The following is a 27,960-nucleotide window of genomic DNA, read 5'->3' on the forward strand; positions in this document are numbered from 1 at the left end:
CAGTTGATGGGATCGTGAATGCACAATTGTCCAATGTTCCTCTTAAATCTGAAATAATAAGGCTACATATGGAGCTAAATTACTCAAAATCCTATGCACCATGCACATCTTGATTTGGGTCACTCTCATCTACTCTGAGCCATTTAAACTCAGAGTAGCCTACAGAGGTGAGTTCTGGAATTGAGCTTGATGGTCTTGAGTTTTTCCTCAGACATAACGGGAAAGGAAAAAGCATCAAATATCTATATAGCTTGTTTGCTATGGTGTTTACTACAAAATATTTAGGAAATTATCTACATTTTGTGCTTACAAGTATATGCTTATTTCACAACATGAAAGTGTCTGTTTCAGACACTTTCATGTTGTGAGTTTGACCTGTTCTCTGATATTCTTTTATCATAGCCTGTGCCTTCTTTATTAGCCCTTATTTATAAGGGGTTTGCTAGTATTAAAATGTTAGTATTGTTTTATGTCCAATGTATTTGTATTTAGTTCATAAAGTTAACATAACTAAAGGCATTTGAAAGGCATTTGAAATAAAATAACAAATAGCAACAAAAAAAACCCATTCAGTATTTCAATTCAAATATAGCAAAAATAGCTTATCTACAAGCTCAAAATGCGGCGTAGTGCGACGTGTTTTGAGTTTGTAGATTTTTTTTGTAGCTATTTTTGTCGATCTACAAGCTCAAAACACGGCAATGCGTTTTGCACTTCGATCGTCTATATTTGCTACGACAGTAATATGCAATGTGGCCCTCTAGAGTGAGTGTGGCACAATAATGGCCCTCTCCATCATCAAAGTATGCCCACACCTGCATTACATTACACAAATAAATTACTCGTGCATTTGTGCAAATCCATCAGATACAGCACTCATTATTTATTGTTGAAATAATTGCACATTCTAGTTTGGTTTAATTCTTGGAAAAAATAAAAGGATGTAAACAAACCATTCATGGCTTCAGAGGGCATAACATATGCATCTATAATCCTCCCATGCCATGTCTGTCAATGACAATGAGCTCATGACAGTACCTTAAGACTTGTGTGAATCAAAACATTAAATAAAGCAGGAAATATCACAGTTTCACGACTGAAAAACATTCTGTTGACATAATGTTCTGAAATGTACACTTTATTTTAAACAAAAGTACAAAAACAAATGCCAGATATTTACAATACTTGCATGGTAATATTCACTCTTTGGTCATACTTCCAATTTAATTAGTTTATACAATGTAGGGAATAAACGTCAGCTTGTCAATCTAAAGATATCACACATTGAATTGGAAATCAACCAGAAGCTGGTTGATTTCCAAGCCTACAAATGACTCCGAAACTTGTTTCTATAAAGTCAGTAATTGTTACCAATTGTTTTAACCTAAGACTTTACAATTGTTTGACAGTTTATTTATAATATTGAACAGTATAAATAGCAAAGACAAAAATAAAGTCACATTGTTTACAATTACATCCAGGTGTGATATAGGCTTTTGAGATTTCATAAATGCTCACGGATAACCCTTTACCAAAATTGTGAAGTGTCCAGCTGAGTATTTAACATCTGATTGTACACAAAGAAAACATAAACCATAGATCACATTGCAAACTGAAACCTTTACTGGTAGTTAACAGGTAGATTTTCAAAAGAATACGTGAACCTGTCTATATTGCAAATCTATTTTCAAATTAACTTCTTAACCTATCAAGCTTCATCTTCAATCACTGGACTCAGTGTTGGCTGACAATAACATACAGTCAATTCATGAAACAGATATAACAATAAACATTTCTTAATGCTACTAAAATGGTTTGTTATGCTTTATTTGATTATTATTAGTATTGTTTTTTGAGAATATACCTGTCATTTACAGTAATGGCTATATCAAAGCTACATAATGTGACACACAGTGAATTCAGTACCTGTAAAATCGATCCTGATACGATGATGTACAAACAAATAATAAAATCATATAAACATCCAAAGAATTTCTGGGGCACATCTCCTACTTCCTATAAGGCCAGGGGACACATGCCTGAAAACCCGTAAATCATATGACCCTCTACAACTAAAGAGTGTATACCCTTAGCTCTTTCACAAATTCCATCTCAATTTCAACATCTCATGGATAGGCAAAACGCAGCCGAAAACAGTGATGACTTTTAAGGTATAGGTGGTAATGAGACATATGAATAACCAACAAGAAGTAACACATTACTAAGATGTAACAATTGTGAGGGATGTGAAACAAAAAACAAACAAAAAACCCTACTGCACTATGGGTTACAGACAGATATAGGCCAATGGGAGCCATACATCCTTACAGCAAAGGCAACTGGTCCAGTAGCAATTCTACTAGCAGCAACGGGAGAAAAATAAGGAAAAAAGGAAAAAGAAAACTTGCATTTCTTTTTAATTTTCCCACATTCCTTCAAGCAAATGTGAAACCATATTTTATAACAAGCATGTTGGTATGTATCAGTAGTGCAGACAAGTTATGTATATCACATATCCCTTCATTTTTCAGAAAGGGGGACCTTTTGGATGTGGTGTTGGGTGCGAAAATTGTCCCTGAATCCAAATCTAAATCATCTCCATTCATAACGTATGCCCATTTTCAACAGAGCTGCACAGGAGTGTGCAAAAGCCTCTTGTTTCCAATTGTTCACTGTAGGGGAAAGAAAAAAGAAAACATCTTAGGAATATTGTTTTGAAAAACAATTTAAGGGCACGGTCACACCGAAATTTAACCACAATTATTATTTTTTTCTCCTTTTTTCAAAACCAAATCACACGGCTAGTTTTAGAAGGAATAACAGGCTTTCCTCCCTGGCACAAAGCATTTTCAAATGGGGGTCCGCAGCCAAATACAAATCAATTTGGGGGTCCTTGACAAGAAAAGGTTTGAGAACTAGTGTTCGACAGTACCTTTCACATTCCTATTGGCTGACTCCTGGTACTTTACACCTCCTCAGCTTTTTGGCTGTTCACCTCCACCTCCACTTTCTCCACCTCCACCTCTTCCAGCTTCTTCCCCTCCTCAGATGATCCATCTTCCTTCTCATTAGTCTTCCAGGTTCCTTGCCTTTTTTTTAAAGAACAAATCACATAAGTTACATTTCTGGATGTGAAAATGTTTAAGTTCTTTTGATGGAAATCCATCACTTTGGGCCATATTCACAAAGCAATTTACACTCATATTTTGGGCATACCGGCATTTCCGACCATTCCTACGTTAGGTGTGGGATTCGTAATTTTTTGGGGGCTGTGAATTTGGGCACACGGTCCGCTCAATCTCACGTCAGTTCCACAGGGTGACTTACCAGGGATCAAAGCTTGCGTATATGTGTTATGTATTAAGATCAATTAATTGTCCCAGTTCTGGTCAGTTCAAAGCTTGTTGAAAGAGTCACTTCGAGGACATTTATATACCCCCACAGCCTGCGGACCACATTATTTAATTATTAGGTCGCTCAGTGTCGGCCAACTCAGCCAAAGTTTTAAGCCAGCTCTCGAGCCAGTTCTCCTCCGACTATCATGCCTTATGTTGCTGCCTCGCAGACACTGGGCAGATGCACCCCCATTGTGTCATGCTATTAATGTATAATAGTGTAGGCTACTGTATATTGATCACATGAATGCCACATAAGTCCTAACATTTCATGAGGAAACGTGGATGAAATCTATCTTTTCCGACAGGAACGTGATTAATCCAAAATATTTCCCCCTCAGTAATCAATAAAGCTCTGTTATGGATTATTACGGCCCTTTCTTTTTATTTTTGTTCGAAATCATGCCATGTCCATTACTCGATGTAGGCTAGTGGGACAGTGGATGATGAGTATCCAAAGGACAGAATCACCTCAGTAATCAATAAAGCTCTAATCAAAACGATTGGATATTCCAGCATCATTCTTTTACCTCGGCTACGGTAAGTTTGCGATTGTTTAGTAGCAATTGGGCTTATATAATGTCCATTTCAAGTTTTATTAGCCTTTGGTCATGAGGTTGAGCTCTATATAAATTAACTTCTTTCTCATTATACTTGAGAGTAGTCTATACTTTATAATGTTCCGTCATTTCATCCATTGCAAGAGGGACTCGCTTGCCAAAATAAGCTGATATACAAGTTCATGCGGTGCGGTGCATCGCAGAGCACCGTATTGTAATCTTGGAGATCTGTGTGTTTTGCAGGTTATGATGTTTTTCACCTGACATTAGATATTTCCTGTTGCCTTATGGCATGAAATGGGGCGTGTAACAATGCAAATGAACTTGAACAATAATGCGCCTGTAATTTTACGACAACCGCCATAAGTAAAATACACCCGGCCGTGATCCACACATATCAGGGACATACTGATCCCTCCGTGAATTGCACGTTGGTTTCAATTTGTGAATTGATTCATTTGGATTCTTACTTGTATTTCTTCGTGTAAACCCAGTATGCCAGGCCCACAATCACAGTGGCAACGAGAAGGCCGACAACAACTCCAACCACCACCTTGGTTTGGTCACTGTCATCCGGTTGGTCTGTAACACAATATGTCAGAAACATCAGAGAGTTTTCAGCATCATACCCCAACCCTTCCAATGGAGATTTATCATGGGAAATGAATAGAAACAATAATATGCATAAATAAATAAATGCATGAATGAATGGGCATACTAGTGCTGTCAATGTCCTTTATATCTTTAACCACATAGTGTTCCGATTCTGGGCATGTAATAATGGGCAAACATTTGGAAGAAAACATTCAAAAATAGCCGATCTATAAGCTCACAACTTGTCATGGTGTGGCGCATTGTGAGGTTTTAGATCGATATTTGACTTCGAACAAAATATAAAGGGTTAAAGTGGTTAATAACAAATATCTCTCAAGATATATTATTTCGTTAATTATCAGTAGATAGATATATATATATATATATATATATATATATATATATATATCAACATATAGTAGATATTTTGTCAGGATGCTGGTAGCTCAACTCCCCTTACTCTACTGTGCTGCATAGTAATTCCATATACTTCAAAGCAATGTATAAACAACTGCTGTGGGAACCTATACCAAACTGTTCAAAGTTAAATTTCACTGTGGTGATAGGCTATTCTAAGTGGGGTTCTAAGTGAATTCTAACATCTCCTTTACGCCCCTTTTCATACAAGTAAGAAGACCACTACAACTTACCTTGTTTATCCATTCTCACCTCCTCAAATACTGAAATCAGATATGAAATAACATTAACGTCCATCCAAAGAGACAAAGTTGTTGGTCAGACAACTGTTTACCTTCAAGCTATATGAGAATCTCTACACTAAATTATAGACTGTTCCTGCATGCACATAAAGAATGTGATTCAAAGAAGGAAAGGATAGAGCCCAGCATCCCGATATAAAGATAAAGATAAAGATAAAGAAGATGAAATGATCACATGCAGGAAACATATGAGGAAGATTCCATGATTCAATTTTAAAATGTCAACATATTACGGTACTGTTTTGTCAAGACATCATGCAGACGGATGCAGTGATCTTCGGTCCATACTACCACACTGTACTTACAGGCTGACACCTTTATGTCCTTAGAGTCTTGTCCATGCTCATTGTACACATAACAAGAGACGGTGAGATTGGCAGTAGGCACCACATTGAGTGTATGTGTAATCTTCCCATTGATGAAAGGGGTCTCGTCAGCCTAAAAATGGTGAAAGAAAAGCACAGGTTGGAATATTTGATTTGTTCAGTTGAGCTCGAGTCCTGGCATGTTCTTGAAATTATAATATCTTCCACAACCAAGTTTATACAATGTCATTAAAATGTTCATTTATAGGCCAATATTATAATTTGAGTACTGGCTGTAGAGTGTACATCTAGCAGCTTTGTCCACATAACCTTTCAAAAACATCAGATTTTAAGTCATTTCTATAAATGTATATGAAAAAAAAAACTCATGATGTGGACTAGTATTTAAATATCTGAAGCTTAAGTTGTCCCTTATAAGCAGGGTAGTAGTATACAATGTTATTCCACAACACCCCACTAGGGGATAGTGTGGATTTACAGTGTGGCTCAGGGGAGTGTATCCCTTTGTGATGAAGGCCAGTGGGAAAAACTGTAGACAAAGGAAAATTGCAAACAACATTTCTACTTATAAATAGAAGATGATGTGTCTGCATTGTAAACAACTTGGCTTTTAATTTGATCTGAATGTCATTGAATAATCTTTAAAGAAGAAGAAAGGAAAAAAGTTGGAAACCTTTGTCATAGGGATCATTTTAAGGTTTTCTTAGGGGGTGCTTAGATGAGCATTTGCTTACCGATGTTCCATTGATGCTCCAGGTAACAACAGGCTTTGGGGAGCCCTCAGCTTCACAGTAAAGGACCTTATGCTGCTTATCTTCCCCAAAGTGCTTGTACAACTGTCTGATAACTGCCCCACCTGCAAGAAGACAGACATGCCACTTGAGCAACAGTACGCTACATCAGACTAAAGCTTGATTCAAATTACAATTCAACTTCTATACAACTCTATAAAAAATATAAATCAATTCTTAATTTGAAATGAGCAGCTGAACAACATTAACAAACAACAATATACAAACGAACGAACGAACGAACGAACGAATGAATGAATGAATGAATGAATGAATGAATGAATGAATGAATGAATGAACGAACGAACGAACGAACGAATGAATGAATGAATGAATGAATGAATGAATGCATGAATGAATGACTGTGGACGAGTAGGTTATTACTTTATGTATGAAAAGCTTTGCATCCTCCCAAGGGTGTTTGGAGTACTGACAAAGTATGCTACATCAAAGATGACTAGGGAGCATCTCATTCCTTACCTTCGACAACAAGCTCAAAAGATCCTTTTTGGCTGATAGCTCCGATCCTCACTTCACACTCATAGAGACCAGAGTTAGAATAGGCCACTTTGTCAAATTTGGGTTCCCCATCAAGCTTAATGTTATCCTAATGAAATTAAAAAAATGCAAACATTTTCAACAGATTAGACCCACAAATATACTGGACATACCGTATATTAATACAATGGCCACCAAAAATACTTGGATAGTGGATGTCTGTTAGTATTGTCAATACTCCTGAAATATTCAATTATATGTAACAGTAAACAACCTGTAGCAACCATTTGTTGGACTAGACTAGAAAGTAGTAACCTAACAACAGAGCTTTTGTTTACTGCTTTCCTCAATCATGAAAGTATAAAGAAATGTAAACAACAGGCTCTCTTTCTTTTCAGTGAATAGAATAGTGAACGCCGGGATTATTTTCCAATATCGGGACACTTTGTCACACTTTATGACTTGCATATGTGCTTTGATTTACACATAGGAGTCTTACCTTTGTCCAGGACACCGTTGCTACTTCAGATGCATCAATATGCAGGCTCACAGCCAAGGTCTCACCAGCTCTCTTCAGAATCTTCCCAGAGGGGCTTAAATTCATTTCTAGGTCTAAAAGAGAGTACAGCATCATTAAAAGACTGTTTAAGAACCTTGCGGAAAACATTTACAGCACTCCTGCAGTAGAAATGACAACCTCCCGGTCCAATACATCATCACCCAAGCACAACTGAACCACAGTTTCACTGTTAACACTGCTTTACCAAAATTCAACTAACTATACTCTAACTAAAAAAAGAAACAATGTATGGCAACGAGTATAAGACTAGTAAAGAATAAAGTTTTAGTACAATCTTTGATTCACGTAATAAACAACACTCAGTACTACTTACAGTTGACTGTGATGTTCTCTGAGGCTTCAATCTTAGCATCGGCAGTAAGAGCACACTTGTATTCACCAGTGGCATCACGAGTGACATCGGTCAAGGTGTAGGTGTTTGAATTCTCCACTTTCACCAACTCTCCCTTTGAAGTCAGAGTGGTATATTTCAGCCATCACACATACAGTATAGCTTAGCTTTCATTAACAGAGAACCAACGTTGTTACCGTTTTAGAGGTGTATTGTTGTTATAACCTGCTTGAGCTTTAGATGAAGAATAAAGTTGATCTCTTACCTTGATGTGAAAGTTAAAGCTGGTAGGAGCTGGGTTTCCATCTGCCATGCACTTCAGGGTCACGTTGTCTCCCTCTGTAACAGGCCCTTCAGACATTACCTGGAGACTAATGTGTTCGGTGGGATCTGTGGAGGGACAGCAGAGAGCAGTCATTAGACAGTAAAATCCATAGTGTTGACTGAACTCAGACTCCATTTGTACACTCTTCTTTGTAAACTGTTCAATCAATTAACACTAGGGTTTACTGGTTTAGACGTTGGGATAGAACTTGTGTACTTACAGGTGACGGTAAATGTCGCTGGAGCAGAGACTTTCTCTTTTCCCACAGAGAGCAGGGTAACACAGGTGAACTGGGCATCTGTGTCTGCCTTCTCCGCAGTGTACTGTAGTGTGGATGAAGTTGTTGACAGGCCAGTTTCGGGGTCCACTTGCACTGAATCATTGATTATGATTGCTAAAGCGAAAGCAAACAGCACTCATTAATACATATGGCATTGTAGAGTCTTTACATTTTTATCCCACGATTTTGTAACCCAGTTTTTCTTTTCACCCAGTGCCAATTATCTAATGTAATCCTGGGCGCTACACTTCCTCTGCCAACCTGGGGGGGCAGCGGACTGACCTCATGCCTCCTTCTATGCATGAGGAGTCCAAGCTGCTTCTTTTCACCTGACAGAGGGGAATTTCCCCGGCCGGACGTAGCGCGTGGAAGGGACACGTTATTCCGACCAGTTCCTTTCCCCTCCATCAGGCGGCTGGCCAGGGGGAGGTAGTTTTAGAGACCAGGATTACGGCATGTTTTTGTGAGGGTATCTACCCTTGGGGACACGGGGAGAACATGCAAACTCCGCACAGAAAGGCCCTATCGCCAACCCCCGCCTTGGGTATGGGCACTGATGACGCAGAGGAGGGAACACGCCGCTAGTGCCCACAGCGTCCCCAGCGGGAATCGAACCCAGGACCTTCTAGCTGTGAGGCGACAGCACTATATACGCACTAATAACGATGGTCCAGTCAAAAAAAATAGGAAATGCATATATTTTCAACTATGATCCAACTTTCATGCTCATCATGAGTTTCACTTTGACTTTGGCAGATATTTCCAAGCTTTCATGGCCGGAGTCGAGTGCACGTTGCTGCATGAGCTGTGATTGGTCTACTTTTGACAGGACAGACACATACTGTAGGTAACAATTCTATTGAGCAATGATATAATGAGAACGACATATTGACTGCAGACTGAGGGAACTGAAATCCATAGCTGAAGCCTAGCACAGTCTGCCTGGAACAGCACAATATTATTTCTGCAAAAACTTGTCAAATGCCAATTTGTTATACCTCGCTCAGATGTTCTTTACAGTGATAAATAAGGTTGAAATACACACCTTTGCCATCAGCCACCAGAGGTAGCTTGTTTTTAAACCATGTAATGTTGACAGCTGGATAGGCATCTTCTGCACGGCACTGCCCCAACTGCAGAATAGGTAATGAGAAGAGAAACAATAGTGAGAAAATTGAAAATACCTACATTTACGTAAGGTCGGACTGTCAGACTGGCTTAATTGATATCGGCCAAGAATGTGGTTCTCTTTTTCAATGCACTGGGACCACTGGGAGATGGATTGCTGAGGTGCAAGCTGTGCTCATACTGAGTGGTGGCCAGTAGTCGCTCTACTGACTAAGCTACCCGCCAGAGAGCTGCTTTTTATATGTAAAAGAATAACTTTAGCATGAATCTATTAATCCTTTTAATCAATCAAACAGCTGTCCAAATGAGGTCTTTCAGTTCATTAATAGAATTCGAGGACTCTCCTTTCCTATGCAATAGACCATGAAATGCCTAAAGCATTACTAAAGCATCTCCTCTCCTTTGGGTCTGTTAATTAGAGAGAGTGTGTGTGTGTGTGTGTGTGTGTGTGTGTGTGTGTGTGTGTGTGTGTGTGTGTGTGTGTGTGCGTGCGTGCGTGCGTGCGTGCGTGCGTGGGGTCGGGTGGGGTGGGGTGGGGGGGGGAGGACATGGGGGGGTGGGATGATACTGCTGTTAACTAATTCATGAGCATCACATCAAAGAAGTCATCATTCCGCCTCGTGAAGCCTTAACTCCAATGATTGTGCTTTTCCCCTGATGCTTTCCTGCTTAGAATAATGTAGGTATAAGCAATTATATCATTATCTATTATCTTACCTTAACTAGTTTGCCAATCTCTAGTTCTTCAGCTTTGTCAGCAATCTCCAGCTTGGATGGAGCCTCTGCAATACAAATTTTAAATAGTATCAATAAATGGTGCATTTATATAGTGCTTTTATTCAAAGCGCTTTAAATACACCAGAAGCAGCGAGTGCATAATCCGACAACGGCATGAGTCACTGCCGGGGGGAGCTCCGCCGCCGCAACTGCCAGTAAACTGCCGGTAACAGCCGCGGCGCTGCCGGGGAGAGGGGCGGCATGTGCCGGGGGATTATGTCACTCCACTGCCGCTCATCTCGTGATCACCGCTTCACGCAGCAACTACCGGGAAACTGCCGGTAACATCCTATTCATTATTTACACTGATTCATGCATATCATCAACTATTCTCCACCAGGCCGTTCTGGAACATTTGGGGCAGAGGTTCATCGTTGGCATCCAGGGAGTGTGTGTGCAAAATTTGGCATCGACCGGGTTAACGGTGCCGGAGATTAGCTGGTAACAGACGGACGGACACACACAGACTCACACACGGACGGAGTGCAAAACATACTCTCTCCCCATGCCTTCGGCCTGGTGGAGACAATAAAATTAAGAGTAGAAATTAATATAGAATGTGTTAATGTTCTGTTTACTCACTGCGGATCTGCACAGAAACAGGATATTCTCTGATGTCTAACATTACTCCAGAAACCAGCATGCAGGTGAAAGTCTTCTGGTCATTGAGGGTGACTTCAGAGATGAGTAGACTGGAGTTTCCGGACAAGCTCACACGGCTTTTGTAGCTGTCAGTGGCAATGACTGAGGCATTCTGGTCTTGTGGCTTGACAATTAGGTCACCTGAAACACCCTCTCCTTTGTCCTGTGGAATAATCAAGTTTGTACATTTTGTTACTCTTCTGCCGGCTAACTGTAAAAGTATAGTGGCAAACTTGAGTCTAAACTATAGGTTAATGAGTAAGAACAGTTGCATTTTCTATTGTAGATAGATAGAGACTGTATGTTTCAGACAAGGTCAGTTACCACCTGTCTCGCCCCAAATAAATTAATGAAGTAATTAATAACTTACGTATTTCCATTTAGTGATCAAAAGGCCAGTTGGATTTGCAGCTCCATTGTTGCATGGCACCTCAAGTGTTTCCCCATATTCACCGATGACAGTTTCCAAACTGTTCACTGAAAGTGAGAGGAAAAAAGATAAATTAAAACCAAAGCCATGACAACCTTCTGACTAAAAAATACACGTTTAACACTGACTTTTCCACTGAATGCTCTCTTGTACATGTCTGAGGCCACACATTTGTGCAGCATGCGTCCGCCCAATACACACCCATTCATGGGAGGGGGATAGGGGGGAGATTAATGGGTGTGTATGGGGCGGACACATGCTATGCGAGCTAATGTGTGAGTGCGGCCAGGCATTAGCCTGACGTTAAACTTTAACGTCAGGCTAGTTTGCGGTCTTCTATTTATCCTTTAACGGTTAAAGGATAAATAGAAGACCGCAAACTGTAACTTTTCAAGAAGCCCCTGGTCAGGGACTCGAGACATGGCCAAAGCATTTACAGGTCCTCAGCCAGAAAGGTTGAGAACACCTGGATTACTATGGTCCTATCCAAGCAAAGCTCATCAGCAGTCTGACTGTGTAATCCATAAATTATGGTTATAATATATTGAACAAAACAGCAAATAAAGGCTTGCAGAGAAGCACAGGACACTAGTAGTCTAATAAGTAATACAAACCACTCAAACCAACGGCAGCAACCTATAATGCTTCTATAGTGACAATATAGAATGTTTTTGTGCATAGTTCCCATCGTGTCATTTTTTTCCCAAGAAAGAGAAGTAGAGAGGGGGGGGGGGGGGGATCATGGCAGGAAAGAATAAAGTTTGAGCGCTTGTATACCGGTACTCTCTCTTCAGGATAGTTCATCAGCATTAAAATGGCTGTCATGAGGTTATTAGAGTGAGCAGAAGATGAGAGGTTCATTTATCTGCCCTGTGTGCCTGTACCATAAATATAAATCTTGTTTAAATGGAAGTGCACAACTTTCTTTTGCTATTGTTTTCTGTAATATCAGTATAGATTGCTTGATATCACCTAACCATACTTTTGACCACTTCTGACTTTACTATCACTTAATGTTTACTTAAAATGTCCTCTACAGCCAATTGAGAATACTTCAGACCTGATTGGTACACAGGAGACTGAGTAGTGAGCACTGTGTCCTAGGCAGGGCTCTTTCATTTTGTACAGTGCTCTGGCAATCCTTTCTCTGGTCTATTGTAGGCTATATCAAATTGAGAACCAATGATTACATGAGGATGTTGAGCAAGATAAGAACACATGAAATATAGCAGATCTACAAGCTCACAACACATTGGCACACAGCTAAGTAGTACACACACTTTGTGTTACATCTACAGCTGTACAAATAGACCCTTTAGGCTCAGGTGATGAATGTTTGTTGTGATGTCATCAACTATAGTCAAAGTCAAATCCTCGAAATGCATGCAAAATGAGCTTGTACTGCTTCCAGCTTTCTATCTATGGCATTACTTAATAGGGGAGTGGGAAAGGCTAAAGCACCAAAGAAGATCACTTCATGTTCCTGATTAAGGTACCTTGTATCCCCAAGGAGGGATGGGAGAAAACAGCTCCAAAGCCCACAAGGGAAATCATCTGTGTTCTCTTTCTCTCTCCTGTCTCTGTGCAACACACCCATTTCCATGATTAAATATAAAAGTAAAGGCTGTGCAATACGTGGTGGACCTCAATCCCCATGATACAAGAAAGAAGATAATACAAATAATCTAATGCAAATACCCTAGCTTCAGAATGCCCAGAGGTGTGAGGTAAACATACAATACATAAAAAAAACTTAACTCTATATGACATTTTGCTTGACTAATTCTATTTGTGTATTGATGAACAAGATCTGTAAACTGCCATCTCACGTGACTAAGCTGTGTGGAGAAATTTACGATCTTGGGATCACTGGATGTTTACCGGTACTTTTTGACAATGTACTTGAAGTACATTGTCAAATAGCTATAAGTAAATATCCTCCTCCTAGGTATGTTGAGATTTAGGAAATATGTCTGCATAAATACATTTCAGTTAGGTTCCTTTGCTTTGGCAGAATTCTTTGGTCAGTTCATATGCAAAAGATTGGTGATGGGTCCAGCCAGGTGCAGATAGGCGAGAGGCTTGATTAGCATAGAAACTAGAGACACAAGCTAATACAATTAGTAAGTTTTAATGGTGTTAATTTAAGATATTGCCATGGCAATGTGCATAAGCCTATAACTCACACTGCTTGACATTTGAGACCATATTTCTATTTCAATACAAGTTGTTGTTGAGAACTGGGGTGTTTGGAACTGCTAGTCCGACAATGGAGTTTGATGGAGGTTATTTCACCCAATTCCGCTTGTCTGTTAGCAAAATATGTGTCTGGCAGAATTTCATTAGACTGGGTTGGAATGGAAGGGCTTTTCATGAAAATTGGTGGTTATTAACTTATGGGTTGAAAAGGTAAAAGGCCATGGTCACAATCAAGGGCAAGGCTTAGACACATTTCTATTGTCTATCATCGCTGTTGCCTGTCTATGTCTCTCCATTTCTCTGTGTGTCTGTCTATCTGTCTCTTGGGATCTGTCTCTGTCTCTTGGGATCTGTCTCTGTCTCTTGGGATCTGTCTCTGTCTCTTGGGTGATTGCCTGTCTATCTCTCTGTCTCTCTGGCTGATTGCCTGTCTATGTCTCTGTCTCTTTGGCTGATTTCCTGTCTATCTCTTTGTGTCTCTGGCTGATTTCCTGTCTATCTCTTTGTGTCTCTGGCTGATTGCCTGTCTATCTCTCTGTCTCTTTGGCTGATTGCCTGTCTATCTCTTTGTGTCTCTGGCTGATTTCCTGTCTATCTCTTTGTGTCTCTGGCTGATTGCCTGTCTATCTCTCTGTCTCTCTGGCCGATTGCCTGTCTATGTCTCTGTCTCTGTGCCTATACCTAGCTATGTCTATCTGTCTTTCTCTCTTGGGAGGGCCTATAATCATCTCATTGATGGATAACTGAGAGCATAATTACAACATCCGTTTCAGACAGGAGTCTTTCTGTTCTGCAATCCATCCATGGGAGCACCATGTCTTAGCTGATAATTTCTGCTCTTCATTTCTCGCTGAATGCAGTCCCCACCTGCCAATATGCATATGACAGATCTGAGTATAATTTATTTCTATGCAAGCTTCACTCCCCATGACTTCATATGCTACAGTTCCATATAAATAAAGTATTAGGTACATCACATTCATTAACACAGTAGTTTATTATTATTAATGGTGCTTATTTATTTATCTTTTGGTCAGTTTTCACTTTAAATAGGAGAGTAGCATGACAAGAAACTCAGAGATGATGCAATATGTCCTGATGAAGATCGAATAAGATCGAAATGTTGACAAGCAATAAAACTACAGAGGAGCATTTTCAGCATCACCAGTGTGCACACTATTCTTCTTTTCGATATATTTGCTTGTCTTGCACCTGGCCCATGGATGTGCGTGCACTACCTTCTTAAGAGACAATAACAACTAGACCACTTTTATGAAGACTAAACAACTGCAACTAAAGGTGAGAAAGCCTTCTAGCACGAAACGTTAGGCCGGGGTACAGGCATATGTTCTGACATACTAACAATCTGACAAGTCATTAGACCACCCTACCCCAAACCCTAAACACAAGTCATTAGACCACCCTACCCCAAACCCTAAACACAAGTCATTAGACCACGCTACCCCAAACCCTAAACACAAGTCATTAGACCACCCTACCCCAAACCCTAAACACAAGTCATTAGACCACGCTACCCCAAACCCTAAACACAAGTCATTAGACCACCCTACCCCAAACCCTAAACACAAGTCATTAGACCACCCTACCCCAAACCCTAAACACAAGTCATTTGACCACCCTACCCCAAACCCTAAACACAAGTCATTTGACCACCCTACCTCAAACCCTAAACACAAGTCATTAGACCACCCTACCCCAAACCCTAAACACAAGTCATTAGACCACCCTACCCCAAACCCTAAACACAAGCACGACGCAACGCATGTCAGATCAACGCATGTCGGGAGCAACGGGTGATTTGCGCATGTCGGACTTCTGGGGTGTCGGATAAGCGTGTGCACCCCTAAGGTTAGAGACAGCCCATTATCTTGCATGATCTGTGTGTAATAAATTGTACGTTTTGTCACAGCATGAAAGTGCACAATGTTGGAAAGATTTTGTGACATAAAATAATAATAACAATGAGAACATGCAGTAATATGATCACACTCCATTATGCCAGTAGAAATGGTAGCCATGGACTGAACTTGTTCATGTGCACAAAAAATCACATCTGAATTGGAGATGTAGGCAAATTTCTCTGCGGTTGGAATTGTGCCCCAGCTGTGTGGACTTTGTCAGTGCAGCTAAGTCAATAATTAAACACTCCAGAGCAAAGACAACCCAAATGGGCAGGAAAACATAGGCTTAAACTTACTTTTTCTAAAACTACTCTGAGCCACGGGTTTGGTTAATTGGTCTGTTGAGGATGAAAGCTAAAAGAGTGAAAGCTGTTGAAACCATATTTTTAAGTGAATATAATTATGCTCTTCCGCTTTTCCATGATGTCAAATTAGAAAATAGAGTCTTCATGTGGTATATTATTAACACACTCAGAGTTATTTTTCTTCCCATAATGAAAACCCACCCTGAGCTCTGAATTCAAATCAATATTCAATACGAATTCCCTTTTCCTCTTTTTCTTCATTTTTATATTTTACAGGAATGGTAAAGTGGTAAAACACAGCCAAACACATCCGCAAATATAAACTTTAATGGCTCCCACAGCCACTCCTCCAGACGACAGCAGTAGTTAAAACATAGCCTGCAGTCCCACCTGTCAGACTTCCATTGTGGCCTCATGGCGGAAATAGTGGCTCAGTGTTCCTTGATGTAAGACATGTCCTGAAGAGGCTTCCATACCTGTTCAGGCTTGTAGATTTAGGATTAGATTTCTGTTTCTACCGCTCTTTCAGGGGATGTGCGAGACTCCAGGAAACAAAGGAGAGCAGGACTCAACAAGGACAGAGCGACGAGACCGTTAAATTGTTTTGTCTCAGGGGGATTCAAACTGATACAAAGGGCACACTTGGACGAATTAGGTGTCTGAATGAACAGTGAAGCCAATTTGCAAGTTTGGTATTAAACATTGGCATGTGAATTGTCAACACAGTTGCATCAGAGATATGAGTGTACCACTACACTGTCTTTAACGGCTTTCACTCAATTCAAAAACTAATTTCACCTACTGTTTTACACCTGTAAAACTGTATGTAATATAACAATAAAGTTTATTCTGATTCACAACAAACACAAAAAAGAAAAAGAAAAAAGAAAAATCGTCTGACTGCAGAAAGGTATAGACATAAACCTTCCGCAGGGTCCAGACTCCAAGAACGTTTCTTGATGAAGAAAACAACACAGCGCAGTCTGTGCAGTTTGTTTGTAATTCATTCTACCGCTTTCTGCCGAGAAAGCCATGCACACACTCACAGTTCAATGATAGAACATAAGAACAAAATAAACAACATTTTCTGTTAACTGCTCCCAACAACACCGAAGCTCTGAAATAACAAAGAGCAGTACAAAGATGCAGTATTTTACCAATAGATTTAATATCTCATTAAGATAAGATTTTAATGGCCAAGCAATTTATTTTAATAAATGATATTATACTGTCTTTCTTTGCATTCTGCACTTCATCACAAAACTTAGGGTTTACTTTAAAGCTGCTGACACTGACACCACAATGTGTCCACTTTAAAGTGGACATGGTGGAAAATATTAGAAGGTGAGTTTGTTATGCAAATGTCATTAGCAGTCAGGAAGAGATGATGCATATATTATGAGGACAGTAATGGTAACTCTAAATTGACTGGTCATAAGGTTAGCCTGAAATTGATCTTGTGGCATGATCATTAGTCTTTCAAATCTGCTCTTCTATACATTCAAACAAATTACTTCCCTGAAAACCTCTTAAAATGTCATAAATTGCTTCAGCCGATGTAAGGGTACGGCAACCAACTGCTTTTACAGACAGCAGCCTTCTGGAGGGATAGTGGCTATAAGTGCACTCAGAAATCACGTCCATTATGTTGTGAATTATGTATTTGAGGGGCGTAGGCCAGGCGACCCTAGGGGAGGAGTGGTTAAGAAATGCCTGTAAGCAAGTTCTGGAGAGAACATACAGTCCTGAGCATATATATCGCCGCTGTCCAGCAGAAACCATGTATGTCCAAAACAACAAAAATATTCAGATGTTTCAAAAATAGTGAAAATAGCAGGTCACAAGACTCACTTGATTCCCTGAAGAAGACCTTACAGGTCGAAATGTTGGTTTCTGTTAATAAACTTTCAGCATCGTGGCTATGAGTGTGCAGCCTTTTTCTTATTTTTTTAAGACTCAAATTGCGACGCATTGAGAGCTTGTAGATTGTAACTTTTTGCTACTTTTGCACGACACGGTCACACGACAAAGTACAAAAAAATATGTTACAAAAAAAATCATTAAAACTGTAAAAATATGAGATACAAGGTTTCTTCCAACAGCAATGATATCCACCAGCATCTCCCATTAATGGCCTGCCATTAAGCCTAACATTAGGCCATTAACAAAGCACGGCCATACTGCTCCCCATTGGTCCATTAACTCCTAATCAAATTCAAAGCTCCTGGCTTTGGCAGTGACTTCACCCTGCCTGCTGCCTCCGTAAGAGCCTGGATTACCTCACACAGTGGTCTATGTGGGTTATGCACAGTATTGTACAGGAAGCAATTAAATGTTCTTTCGCAAAACTCAACAGATAGCCTAAAGGCTATGCAAGCCTAATGTTGTCTTGACCATGGACCATTTCAATAGGACATACTTAGCCTATACTTAATTTAGCCCCGGAATTATTGTTTTTTATTACTATTAAAACATACAAAAAAGTACTAGGGGGGGTGGCGGCACCGTACTGGGTGAATAATTCCTGCCTATTGAAAATGGCAAAGCTTTGCATTGATTCCACAGTGATTACAAATTAACCTAATTGGTGTAAATAACACACAAGTAATACATGTAACACAACTGGAGTTCATGCCATTGCCTTTACTTAAGATTAAGACAGAACCAAAAAGGTAAATTATTTTCTGCTGTAAGTCTTATGGTGGAATAAAAAATGTACAGTAGCCTATCTGGACTTTTAAATTAAATATATTTATATGTTTTTTTAAACTTTTTTTTTACACTAGCAACTTGAGTGTGTTTATACTACAACTCTGTTGGAGACTACTCAAGAATATATTTGAGGACAAATGCAGGCGGGGTTCCCATGAATGACAGCTTGTATTCTATAAATACCATCCTGCAGTCTCTGTTCCAGTTTCCAATATTCTGGAGATTCTGAAGTTCAACAGTAGGTTACATTTTTGTTTCATATAGTTCCATTTACACCTGGGATGTCAGGTATTTTTCTTGTTATAAATAAAGTACCTGAATGATTCCGAAACATTGATTGTTAGAGCTTGCTGGTGAAAATGATCTAGTTTATGTATAAATGTACAACCTGTGCTCTTAACACATTTACTGTAAGTCAATGTATTCAAATTAAGGTTTGTCTGCCCACTGCCACTCCCCCCTTCGGACAATTGGCATGACAAGTTAATAATCTCTTGTTTCACCCAGGGCGAACATCTCCAACAGGTTTGGTGCAAATCTGTTCATAATTGCTCGAGATATCCTAGTAACAGACAGACAGGCAGACAGGCAGGCAGGCAGGCAGGCAGGCAGGCAGGCAGGCAGCCAGACAGGCAGACAGACAGGCAGGCAGGCAGCCAGCCAGCCAGACAGACAGCCAGACAGCCAGACAGACAGGCAGGCAGGCAGGCAGGCAGGCAGGCAGGCAGGCAGGCAGGCAGGCAGGCAGGCAGGCAGGCAGGCAGGCAGGCAGGCAGGCAGGCAGGCAGCCAGACAGGCAGACAGACAGGCAGGCAGCCAGCCAGCCAGACAGACAGCCAGACAGACAGACAGACAGGCAGGCAGGCAGGCAGGCAGGCAGGCAGGCAGGCAGGCAGGCAGGCAGGCAGGCAGGCAGGCAGGCAGGCAGGCAGGCAGGCAGGCAGGCAGGCAGGCAGGAAGGCAGGCAGGCAGGCAGGCAGGCAGGCAGGGCCTAAGAAATGAGGCCCTGCCCTATGCCAATTTATAAGTGTCTAATCTACATGCCACCAATATATTTGTGCCTGTTCATCAGAATTGTGAAACAGCTTCAGAATGTCCCTGAAGTATACAATACATTCTTGACATCAAAGCGTTACTCTTTTCGACATGTCTCTCCAAAAGGAATTGCATCAGACAAGGAGGTGTCCGTTTGTCTTTACCCATAAAACTACCTGTCCTCCCTTATCCAAGGACCCGCCAGACATGCAAGCAAAGCAGAAATTGAACAATTTCTGAGGTCATTCGGTGTCCTCCCACTGATGATTGTTTTCCCATTCAGTTCAGGTTTTCACGAGGGCCCTTCAAAGCATGCCGGATCCAAGGAGAGAAATGTACAACACACACACACACACACGCACGTACGTAAGCACGCACGCACGCACTTGTGCTTTAAAACTGCCGAGCTGATGCCTAATGATTTGATTTCGCTATTTACAACTTCAACCCTTGGTTTGAAGTACCTGAAGATCTGCCTCTGGGTCACAACTTGAGGCATTCCCTCCCTGTAGATGCGCCCTGCATTGTTATCCCTACCCCCACGTTAAACTCCCACAAAACAAAAGCTTTGAACATTGCATTCCGTAGGTCCCAGAGGGCCCACTTGTATTTACCATTATCCTATCTGTATAGTTATATTGTGGTTGCAGACAGATACCAATCAAACTTGCCATAACACACGACTCTGTTTAGGGTAAATTGAGCCTTTAGTACATAATGGGCAAGCAGCCTGCAATCGTGACCAACAATGTGGAGAGAGAAATTAGTGGTCTGAGTCTCATCGTTTTTTTTCTGTGGGTAAACAAAACAGCATCCTGCTATCGATCTGAAAGTGCTTCATTAAATGGTGTATGAACTGAAGCTGACTAATATTTTCCCAATCCAAATGAATAATGGCATACTCATCGGTGCGGACAACTTTACTTTACTCTTTACTGTCTAAATAATGTATGCCGCCCTAGACAAATAGGGACAAATCCTCATTTGTCCAACAGATGGCTTACATTGCTTCCATCTCCAGTAATTACCATAGTCTTGCACTGATGTTTTCACATTAGTTGTGCAAAGAGATCAGTTTGTTGTTGTGCTGCTTGTGCAGTCATATCAAGGCTGACCTTCTAACCCCTTCACTGTGAGACAGGATAGGCCTTGGTTCTCCCATTCCAATAAGGCTAACATATCGTGGTTTGTATTATCAAGAGGCTGTGATTGTTGTTGGTAATAAATCAAGGCCAAACACAAATAATGATGTATGTCTTGCATAAACAACATATTCTGCATAACTTCATATTATTGAATACGATCTGTGAACTTTTTCCCCCTTTTTCTAACTTTAACTAGCCTGAACTCTCACCACAGGCATTATTTAAGATTTTGAAAGATGAATTTGTGTAAAGAAAGAGCTTGCATGAATATATGTATCAGAAAAAGCTTTTTTATACTGCCAAATTAAATTGGATACAGGCCATAGTGATCTTGGGACCAAAATGTTCCACCGGAACATTCTGTGCAGAATACCGCCTTCATCATTACCAGACAGTCAGCAAACTTTTCAGAGTAACTTCTAAAGAAATGTGCTGACACTGTTGTCATCACTTGACACTTTCAATGCAGGAATGATCTATTTCATAACTGCTGATACAATACAATAAATGCATGACATAATAATCTGTGTGTGTGTGTGTGTGTGTGTGTGTGTGTGTGTGTGTGTGTGTGTGTGTGTGTGTGTGTGTGTGTGTGTGTGTGTGTGTGTGTGCACGCGTGTGCACGTGTGTGCACGTACGTGCGTGTGGCTGAGTAGTGTTTGTAAATAGAAATATATATATTTAAAATAATTAAAAAAAAAACACACATTAAGCAATACACTGAGTCTGATAGCTGAAAGAGATTACTGGAGAAGCCATTAGCATTTGTGTGGTGCCCGCTGGGTTTATAGGTGAACATGCTTCAGCCTGCCCTCAAGCACCAGAAAAGCACACTTAAGATGTCCTAAGAAAATGCCTGGAAATGCCATAACGTTACCATCATTAATTTTACCCCCCACAGAGACAAAACCAATCTTACATTTCTCTGTGACATTTCTTGCAGTGAGTTCAATTAAATCACAATCACTTAAGAAATTATATAGACAGGCTATTTGTTGTGTGATAAAAATGAGTAGTGAAAACTGAATAATCTAATAATGGAAAATGGAAAATGGTTGGCGCATATAACACACACATCTCATCTATACACTAGGCTTGCATTAAAAAAGATAATACCAACATTTATTTTACAAGTGCCCAGGTAGCAGAATGTGTTTATGAGTCTACTATAAAATGACATTCCTGCTCTCTGTTTTATTACCACTCCATTATCTGATGATGCCAAGAGATTCTGCTTAAAAAATGGAGGGAAAATGTCATTTCAGCCAGGGTGTAAAATGAGTCTTTGAATATGAATAGATTCCACATAGATACCAGTGCAGACGGCAGACACCTTAGTAGTTAATAATAATAGAGTTAGTTAGTTAGTTGTGAGAATTACATTTCTTAAAATATTCCTAGTGACGGCCCTGTAAGACATTTTTAAGAGCACTACATTAAAAAGGCTATCTTTGAAAAACAAAGAAGAGGTCCCACACACTGTCAGAGACCTTTCCTGGTCTGTCCTGATGAAGGTCTATTAAAGCGACCGAAACGTTGAGAACATTTTTGGCAAATGTGTCTGACAGTGTGCGGGAGCTCTGCTTTGTTTTTCAAAGATACCCTTTTCATTATATGCTCTATTGCCCCACGACCTAGCTGCTCTGAGATGTAACGTGACAATGTTTTGAGCTCAAAAGGACAACTGTTTTGTATGAAAAAAAGCTTCAAAGAATGGCAAAAGTCTTCTTTAACCTGTTATTATCATACTGTACATTCCAGTCTCTGGGTTCATGGCCTCTGTGAATATGCAGCGGGCACAATCTAGGGACACCTTTAAATCAAGGTAATAAATCTACCTCTTTAGAAAACATCAGAAGGTCTCTGAGGTATGAGACAAGGCACCTGTTTCCTCAGAAGTAACTTTTGAACCTCTCAGAACGCTTCACGGTTAGATCCTAAACCACCACCTCCCAAATCAATTCGGCCAAAGATTGTCTATGAACATGCTTTACAACTTTAACTTCAAGAAATTGGCAGGCATTTTACTCTTACGGTATGACAAATAGACCTGAGTATGACATAACAGCAAAAATGTATAAGATTGAGTGTGCCTGTGTGAAAGTTGGTCAAGTACTCTCTGAATGAGAACTTGTGTTTCCTCCAACAAGTTCAACAGTCGAAGCAAGGAATCATAGATGGCTTCAGGCACCACTGAGCGCAGCCTGCTGCATTGTCCAAAGGATGGATGAGGGGGCATCAGTAGAACACAAAGAAGCAGCTTTAAAAATGACCAGAGGATACTGAGGTCAAATGCAGACACAAAACTGTTCTGTTGAACCCTGAAGGCAAACGGCTACAGAAAGAAGACTGATGACGGAAGCATTGCAAAACAGGGTTTCAGTGAATAGAGATTCCAGTCAAACACCCTTTGGCCTAACAGAGGTCCATTCAGGAATCAATGGAATGAAGAAATTGCATATCGTTTCATAAGGTTTGAATTTCTCACCTTTTGAACAAAAGCCATGTCAATTCAACAGTCTACCATAAAATATAAAGCCAAGTAAAAAAAAAGGGGGCTGACACAATAGCAAGCCAATCCTATTCTGCTCTTGTAAATAGGTAGAAATAATGGCTTTATGGGGAGTGTAGGCTTAAATTTTATGGGTGTGACAATTGACCTTTTTATGGGTCAGAAAGAGACCTTGCCACTGAGGCTCCCATGGGGTAATATGGGCTCCCAGTGATGGGACCCCATTACTGTATTGTCTCTTTTCAAATAGATGGCTCATTGTAATGAAAAAAGAAATTCATTACTATGACTCATAAGAACAAAGACCAACTTAACTTAAGCATCCGCCCCCTCTTCTCTTTTTACTTTCATGCGCATGTGTCACAAAGCATGTTTCCACTGGAATAGAAGACCCAGGGGTCATATTGCTACCACAATTAATGGCTTGCTGTCACACTATTAATTAAAGCAGACTAACGACTACTACAATTGAAAAAAATCTAACAAAGATCGAGGTGTGACTGTTAGTTTTTCACATGGGAGAGACACTTCTGCTACTGTATAGGGTTGCGCATGTTAAGTGTGAGGACAAGCAGTGGATATATTATGCCCTCTCCTAGGGGTGCATGCTCCTCCATATTCATGACAAAGAGAAGAGCAGAATGAAGAAATCACTATCTAAAGGCATTTGTTTAAAAAGAACTTGCTTCACAATACAGTCCCCAGGAACCCAGTGAAAGCCAGGGGTTGTATTAATGACAAAAGAGAGAAACAACCTCACTGTTGTCCCAAATACAAGGGTTGACCGATTTCACCAAAACTAAGGATATGTTCATGAATTTCAATGGGGGAATTTCTGCATAAAAAAGGGATTGCTACTGCATAGGGCACGGCCAACTCTACCCTGCTGTCATGCCTTTCACTTCGTTGATACATTGCAACTTTTTGGGGGTCCACCCTTTGGATGACAAAGCCTCATTTTGCATGGCATTGCAAAGATGCTGTATTTGAATAAGAGGATGGAAGGGAAACAAACAATGCGGAAGAGAAAGTCATTTCAAATGAGCAGAAAGACATACCAGCATGCATATCTTAACATGAATGAAAATTGTAATGATAGAACAGGCAATTCTAGTCGTGATTATAAAGACATACTGTATGTAGCCTAGCCATCTCCCAGCCTTACTTAAATGCAAGTGAAATTTAGGGTGTTTAATTGCTGCAATTACACTGATCGTTTTAATCAATTATATTCTCCCACATTTATTTATTATTATTCATTAAAGTAATCCAGTTAAAGATGTATATAGTGATATTAGACCATGGTTAACTAATCTTGGATGATTTATTGTTTATTCATTTAAGGAGGCAGACATTGTCGCTCTTACCCGTGACTCGTGGTAATAGCAATATTGTGTTAAAAAAAAGCGCTATGAAAAGGTTGAATATATCATGTCCCTTCTAGCAGCACTTATCTTAATTGCATAGAACAAGAACAGACTTCTTGTCTGCTAATAACTGAAAACAGATAGGAATCATTAGCACTGTCCCTCATCACAAGGCCCGAGAAAGGCACCACTATATCCACCTGTTCCTGTCTCATGCTGGGACCATTACCCCATGTGACACCATAAATCCTAACCCCAGGGGTAAAGGCATGGAATACCTAATAAGAAGCAGTCTATAACCTCAGTCTAGATTAGGCTCTTTCTAAATCTAGCCTGTTATATTGCTCAACCAGCACTATGTTGATTTGTACCATTTGTTCCTTCAGAGATTGGCCCAGTTAGGCTAGGCTATTTTTTAGTTTTTTCCCCAGTCAGATATTACAATGTAAATACATGGCATGACAGTGTAAATACTGGAGATAAGAACTCAAGTACAATAGATAAAGCCAATAAGTATCTGCATACCAGATTTGTTTGTTGATTTATTTTTGCCATTTTGTGGGGAAGATATAAATCAAACTCATATTTTCTACCACAGACACTTTTACTGTTATAGTTTAATGTTTTATATCAAGTCTTGAAGTCTATATAAAGTTAAAGATTTAGCTTAACTGACTTCAGTCTGATTAAGCCTTGAACAGCACACAAAATGTGGGCTCATTCACCTAAAGCTCACTCTCTGTCCTAATCAGCTGATCAACCTAATCAACATTCAATATATAATTCAATATTACAATCAGTCACTGACACTGAACTCAGTGGAATGTTGTTGTCCCTGGCGTTTGTCAAAAGTGTTTAGGCAAAGTAAAGTGCAATTATTTCCAGTTTGTATGGGTGTTATCCTTGTTGATAATAAGAAGGGACCCTAAAAGACCCAAAAATAAGACTTATAATCAAAATACAATCTAATCAATCACCATAGACTTGGATGTATGATAACATAATGTATAATGAACTTGACATATTGACCTTCATACGCACTTCTGTGAGTTTACGGATATTTCACAGATTTTTGAAATTGTACCTGGCCATTTATTAAAAGCATCTGAATTACCTAGAACAAGAATAGGCTGCTTGTCTGCTAACAACTGAAAATACAGACATTTTGTTCTGTTTTCATGAGGTAGAATCTACTTGACAGCCCCAAACACGGATGCAGCATTTCGTGCTTTGCATCGGGATGCGGCTATATTTCATGTGGAGATACAATAGTAAAAAAAAAAACACTTTTTTTGTTGTGTCACGACAACCACAAACATCTTTCAAACATCAAGAGAAGCATGACTACAAAAAAGACAAGACAAGGCATGCGCAGGCACACACCATCGTACAAATCCCACATGCAAACCGAGCATACAAATAAGCCCTTCCATCCTGTGCATTATTATTACAACAACAACCACGTTTCAAGCCTGGACAGGAGCTAGTTACAGATGAAAAGAAGGGACGCTCAATCTATCTCAGGTGAAACGGGGTGACCCTGCCCTCATCAGAGCACGGAGGCCAGTTTAATCCATTAGCAAAAGGAGAGAGCCCCGCTCACTTGACGGGAAATACCAGCTGTGACACTGAGTGCTGTCTATTCAGGAGGGGTGATGGTGGGGGAGGGGAGTAAGGAGGGAACAAAAACCAGATGCATCTTTCCAGACTATTTGTTCTCAAAGCCTTTCAGCCAAGGCCTGGTTTTTCAATACTATCAGGCTTGCCCAAGGGTCAGTCTTCAGTGTTTAAAGCCTGAGGAGCTGTTGCTTTTTAGAGAATGAGATAAAAGGCATCTTCTTCTTTTTTAACCATGTGATACAGCTTAAATTGTGAATCTCCACCAATAAACCACACAAGACAGCACTATTCAATTGAATTAAAAAAAACATCATGTTTGTTTTATTGTTTTCAGCAACTTAATTAGATAAGCAATGGTGACTCAAATAAGAGGGCTGGTGACTGTAACTGGCCATCTCTTTTGTAAGCAAGCACACCCTGAATAGCCTACTCGTGTGCTGGTGTTGTAGATAAGGCCGTAAAATCTGTCCTCATTATCCTACTGAATTTTTACCATCTCACAGGACAACACTCCAGCATAACAGCACCTTAAAACTCGTAAAAATGACATTCTTGTTTCCTATTACAATGTCTGAGCTTGAGTGACAGGTGTGGCAGGCACTGTGTTCATGTACAATGACAGGCACCACTGTCATATAATGAGGTGTCAGTCGGGGGACAAGTGATGCTCTAAAATAAATAAGAGCATTCTAATGGGAGTGGTGAACTCCAGCGCAGCTCTGGTCGAGCTAAGTAGCATAGGTAGGATACTCTTACACATTGGCCTGAAAATAATGTTTTCGTGAATGAAACAGCAATGCACAATCCATGCAAAATACATTATATTTAAATACCAATGATTAGAAATCACCACAGACCTATTTTCAAGTTACAAATCATACAAACTCTAGAGAGCCATTAGAGGTCTGATAGGCTATATATTACTATGGGGAAAACAGCTATTACTAAACACAGCTAAACACTATACGAAGTAGGCCTATACCTCAGGCTAAGGTCTTATATTCCAAACTGAAACCCTAACTGAATCTCTCCCAGTTCCCTCTCAATCTGTGCTCCATTTAAAGTCAGAAAAGAAGCACCGCAGAGAACCACAGCATAGCACGTGTGATGACTATCGAAAGGAACCTGTCTTCTCTCTGGGGGCTAGAGACAGACAGGTGGCACGAGTAACTCATTTTATCTCGTGTTAAATAATCGATTTATAAACACTCGTTGTGAATGTTCAAACTCCTCTTGCGTTTTTTTATAGTGGGAAATGGTATAATTAGGCTATATAACTCCTCTCGTCTCGTACCGTTACTACAAGCTAATTAACGAGATACACACCCATGAGCGGTTTTGTACCATATATTGATTGTCTAAAAAACTAAAACAAAATGCTCTAAATAAATGAACATGCGGTTACAGAGTGGCACGCAATAATTAAGTTTCATAAATGTATTGTTTTGCAGCAAAACCGTTATATTTTTGCACAAAAGTACACACAATTAAAACAAAACAAATATGATTCAGAATGGTTATGAAGACAAAGCCTACCTTGGCAGATAACAGCGATGATGAGGGCACCCACGCAGCTGGCAGACAACAAGTGCATCCTCGCAAGTGTCTCGGATGCTTCTCTCAGTTTAAATGATTTTCAGCAGACGTTGGAGCAGCGATCCTTTTAGTTGTTGTTGTTTTTAATATACTTTACCGTTCCTTCGAACTTTAATATCTCGGTGGAATGAATTCGGTTAGTTATCTTTTGGTTCTCCCGAGGCAACGTGC

At 40.1% G+C, this 27,960-nt stretch overlaps 1 protein-coding gene across 2 annotated transcripts; it reads right to left on the reverse strand.

The window, feature by feature from the left end:
* Positions 1-904: 904 nt before the first annotated feature.
* On the reverse strand, positions 905-27,960 carry LOC310864656 (CD166 antigen homolog A-like). 2 transcript variants are annotated; one of them, XM_083773354.1, is made up of 16 exons: positions 27,730-27,960; positions 11,317-11,423; positions 10,887-11,109; positions 10,245-10,309; positions 9,445-9,532; positions 8,340-8,513; positions 8,060-8,184; positions 7,777-7,909; positions 7,383-7,495; positions 6,866-6,992; positions 6,329-6,450; positions 5,574-5,706; positions 5,200-5,229; positions 4,426-4,537; positions 2,933-3,089; positions 905-2,672 (listed from the first exon to the last, which is right to left on the reverse strand). In XM_083773354.1, the coding sequence occupies exons 1-15, from the start codon at positions 27,785-27,787 to the stop codon at positions 2,966-2,968; spliced, it is 1,734 nt and encodes a 577-aa protein (XP_083629480.1). In that variant the 5' UTR covers positions 27,788-27,960; the 3' UTR covers positions 905-2,672; positions 2,933-2,965. The 2 variants fall into 2 exon arrangements, with proteins under 2 accessions (XP_083629480.1, XP_083629481.1); XM_083773355.1 differs by lacking the exon at positions 5,200-5,229.

This window comes from Protomyctophum parallelum, assembly GCF_964188405.1.
Source record: "Protomyctophum parallelum genome assembly, chromosome: 9".
In the NCBI taxonomy this organism is placed as follows: domain Eukaryota; kingdom Metazoa; phylum Chordata; class Actinopteri; order Myctophiformes; family Myctophidae; genus Protomyctophum; species Protomyctophum parallelum.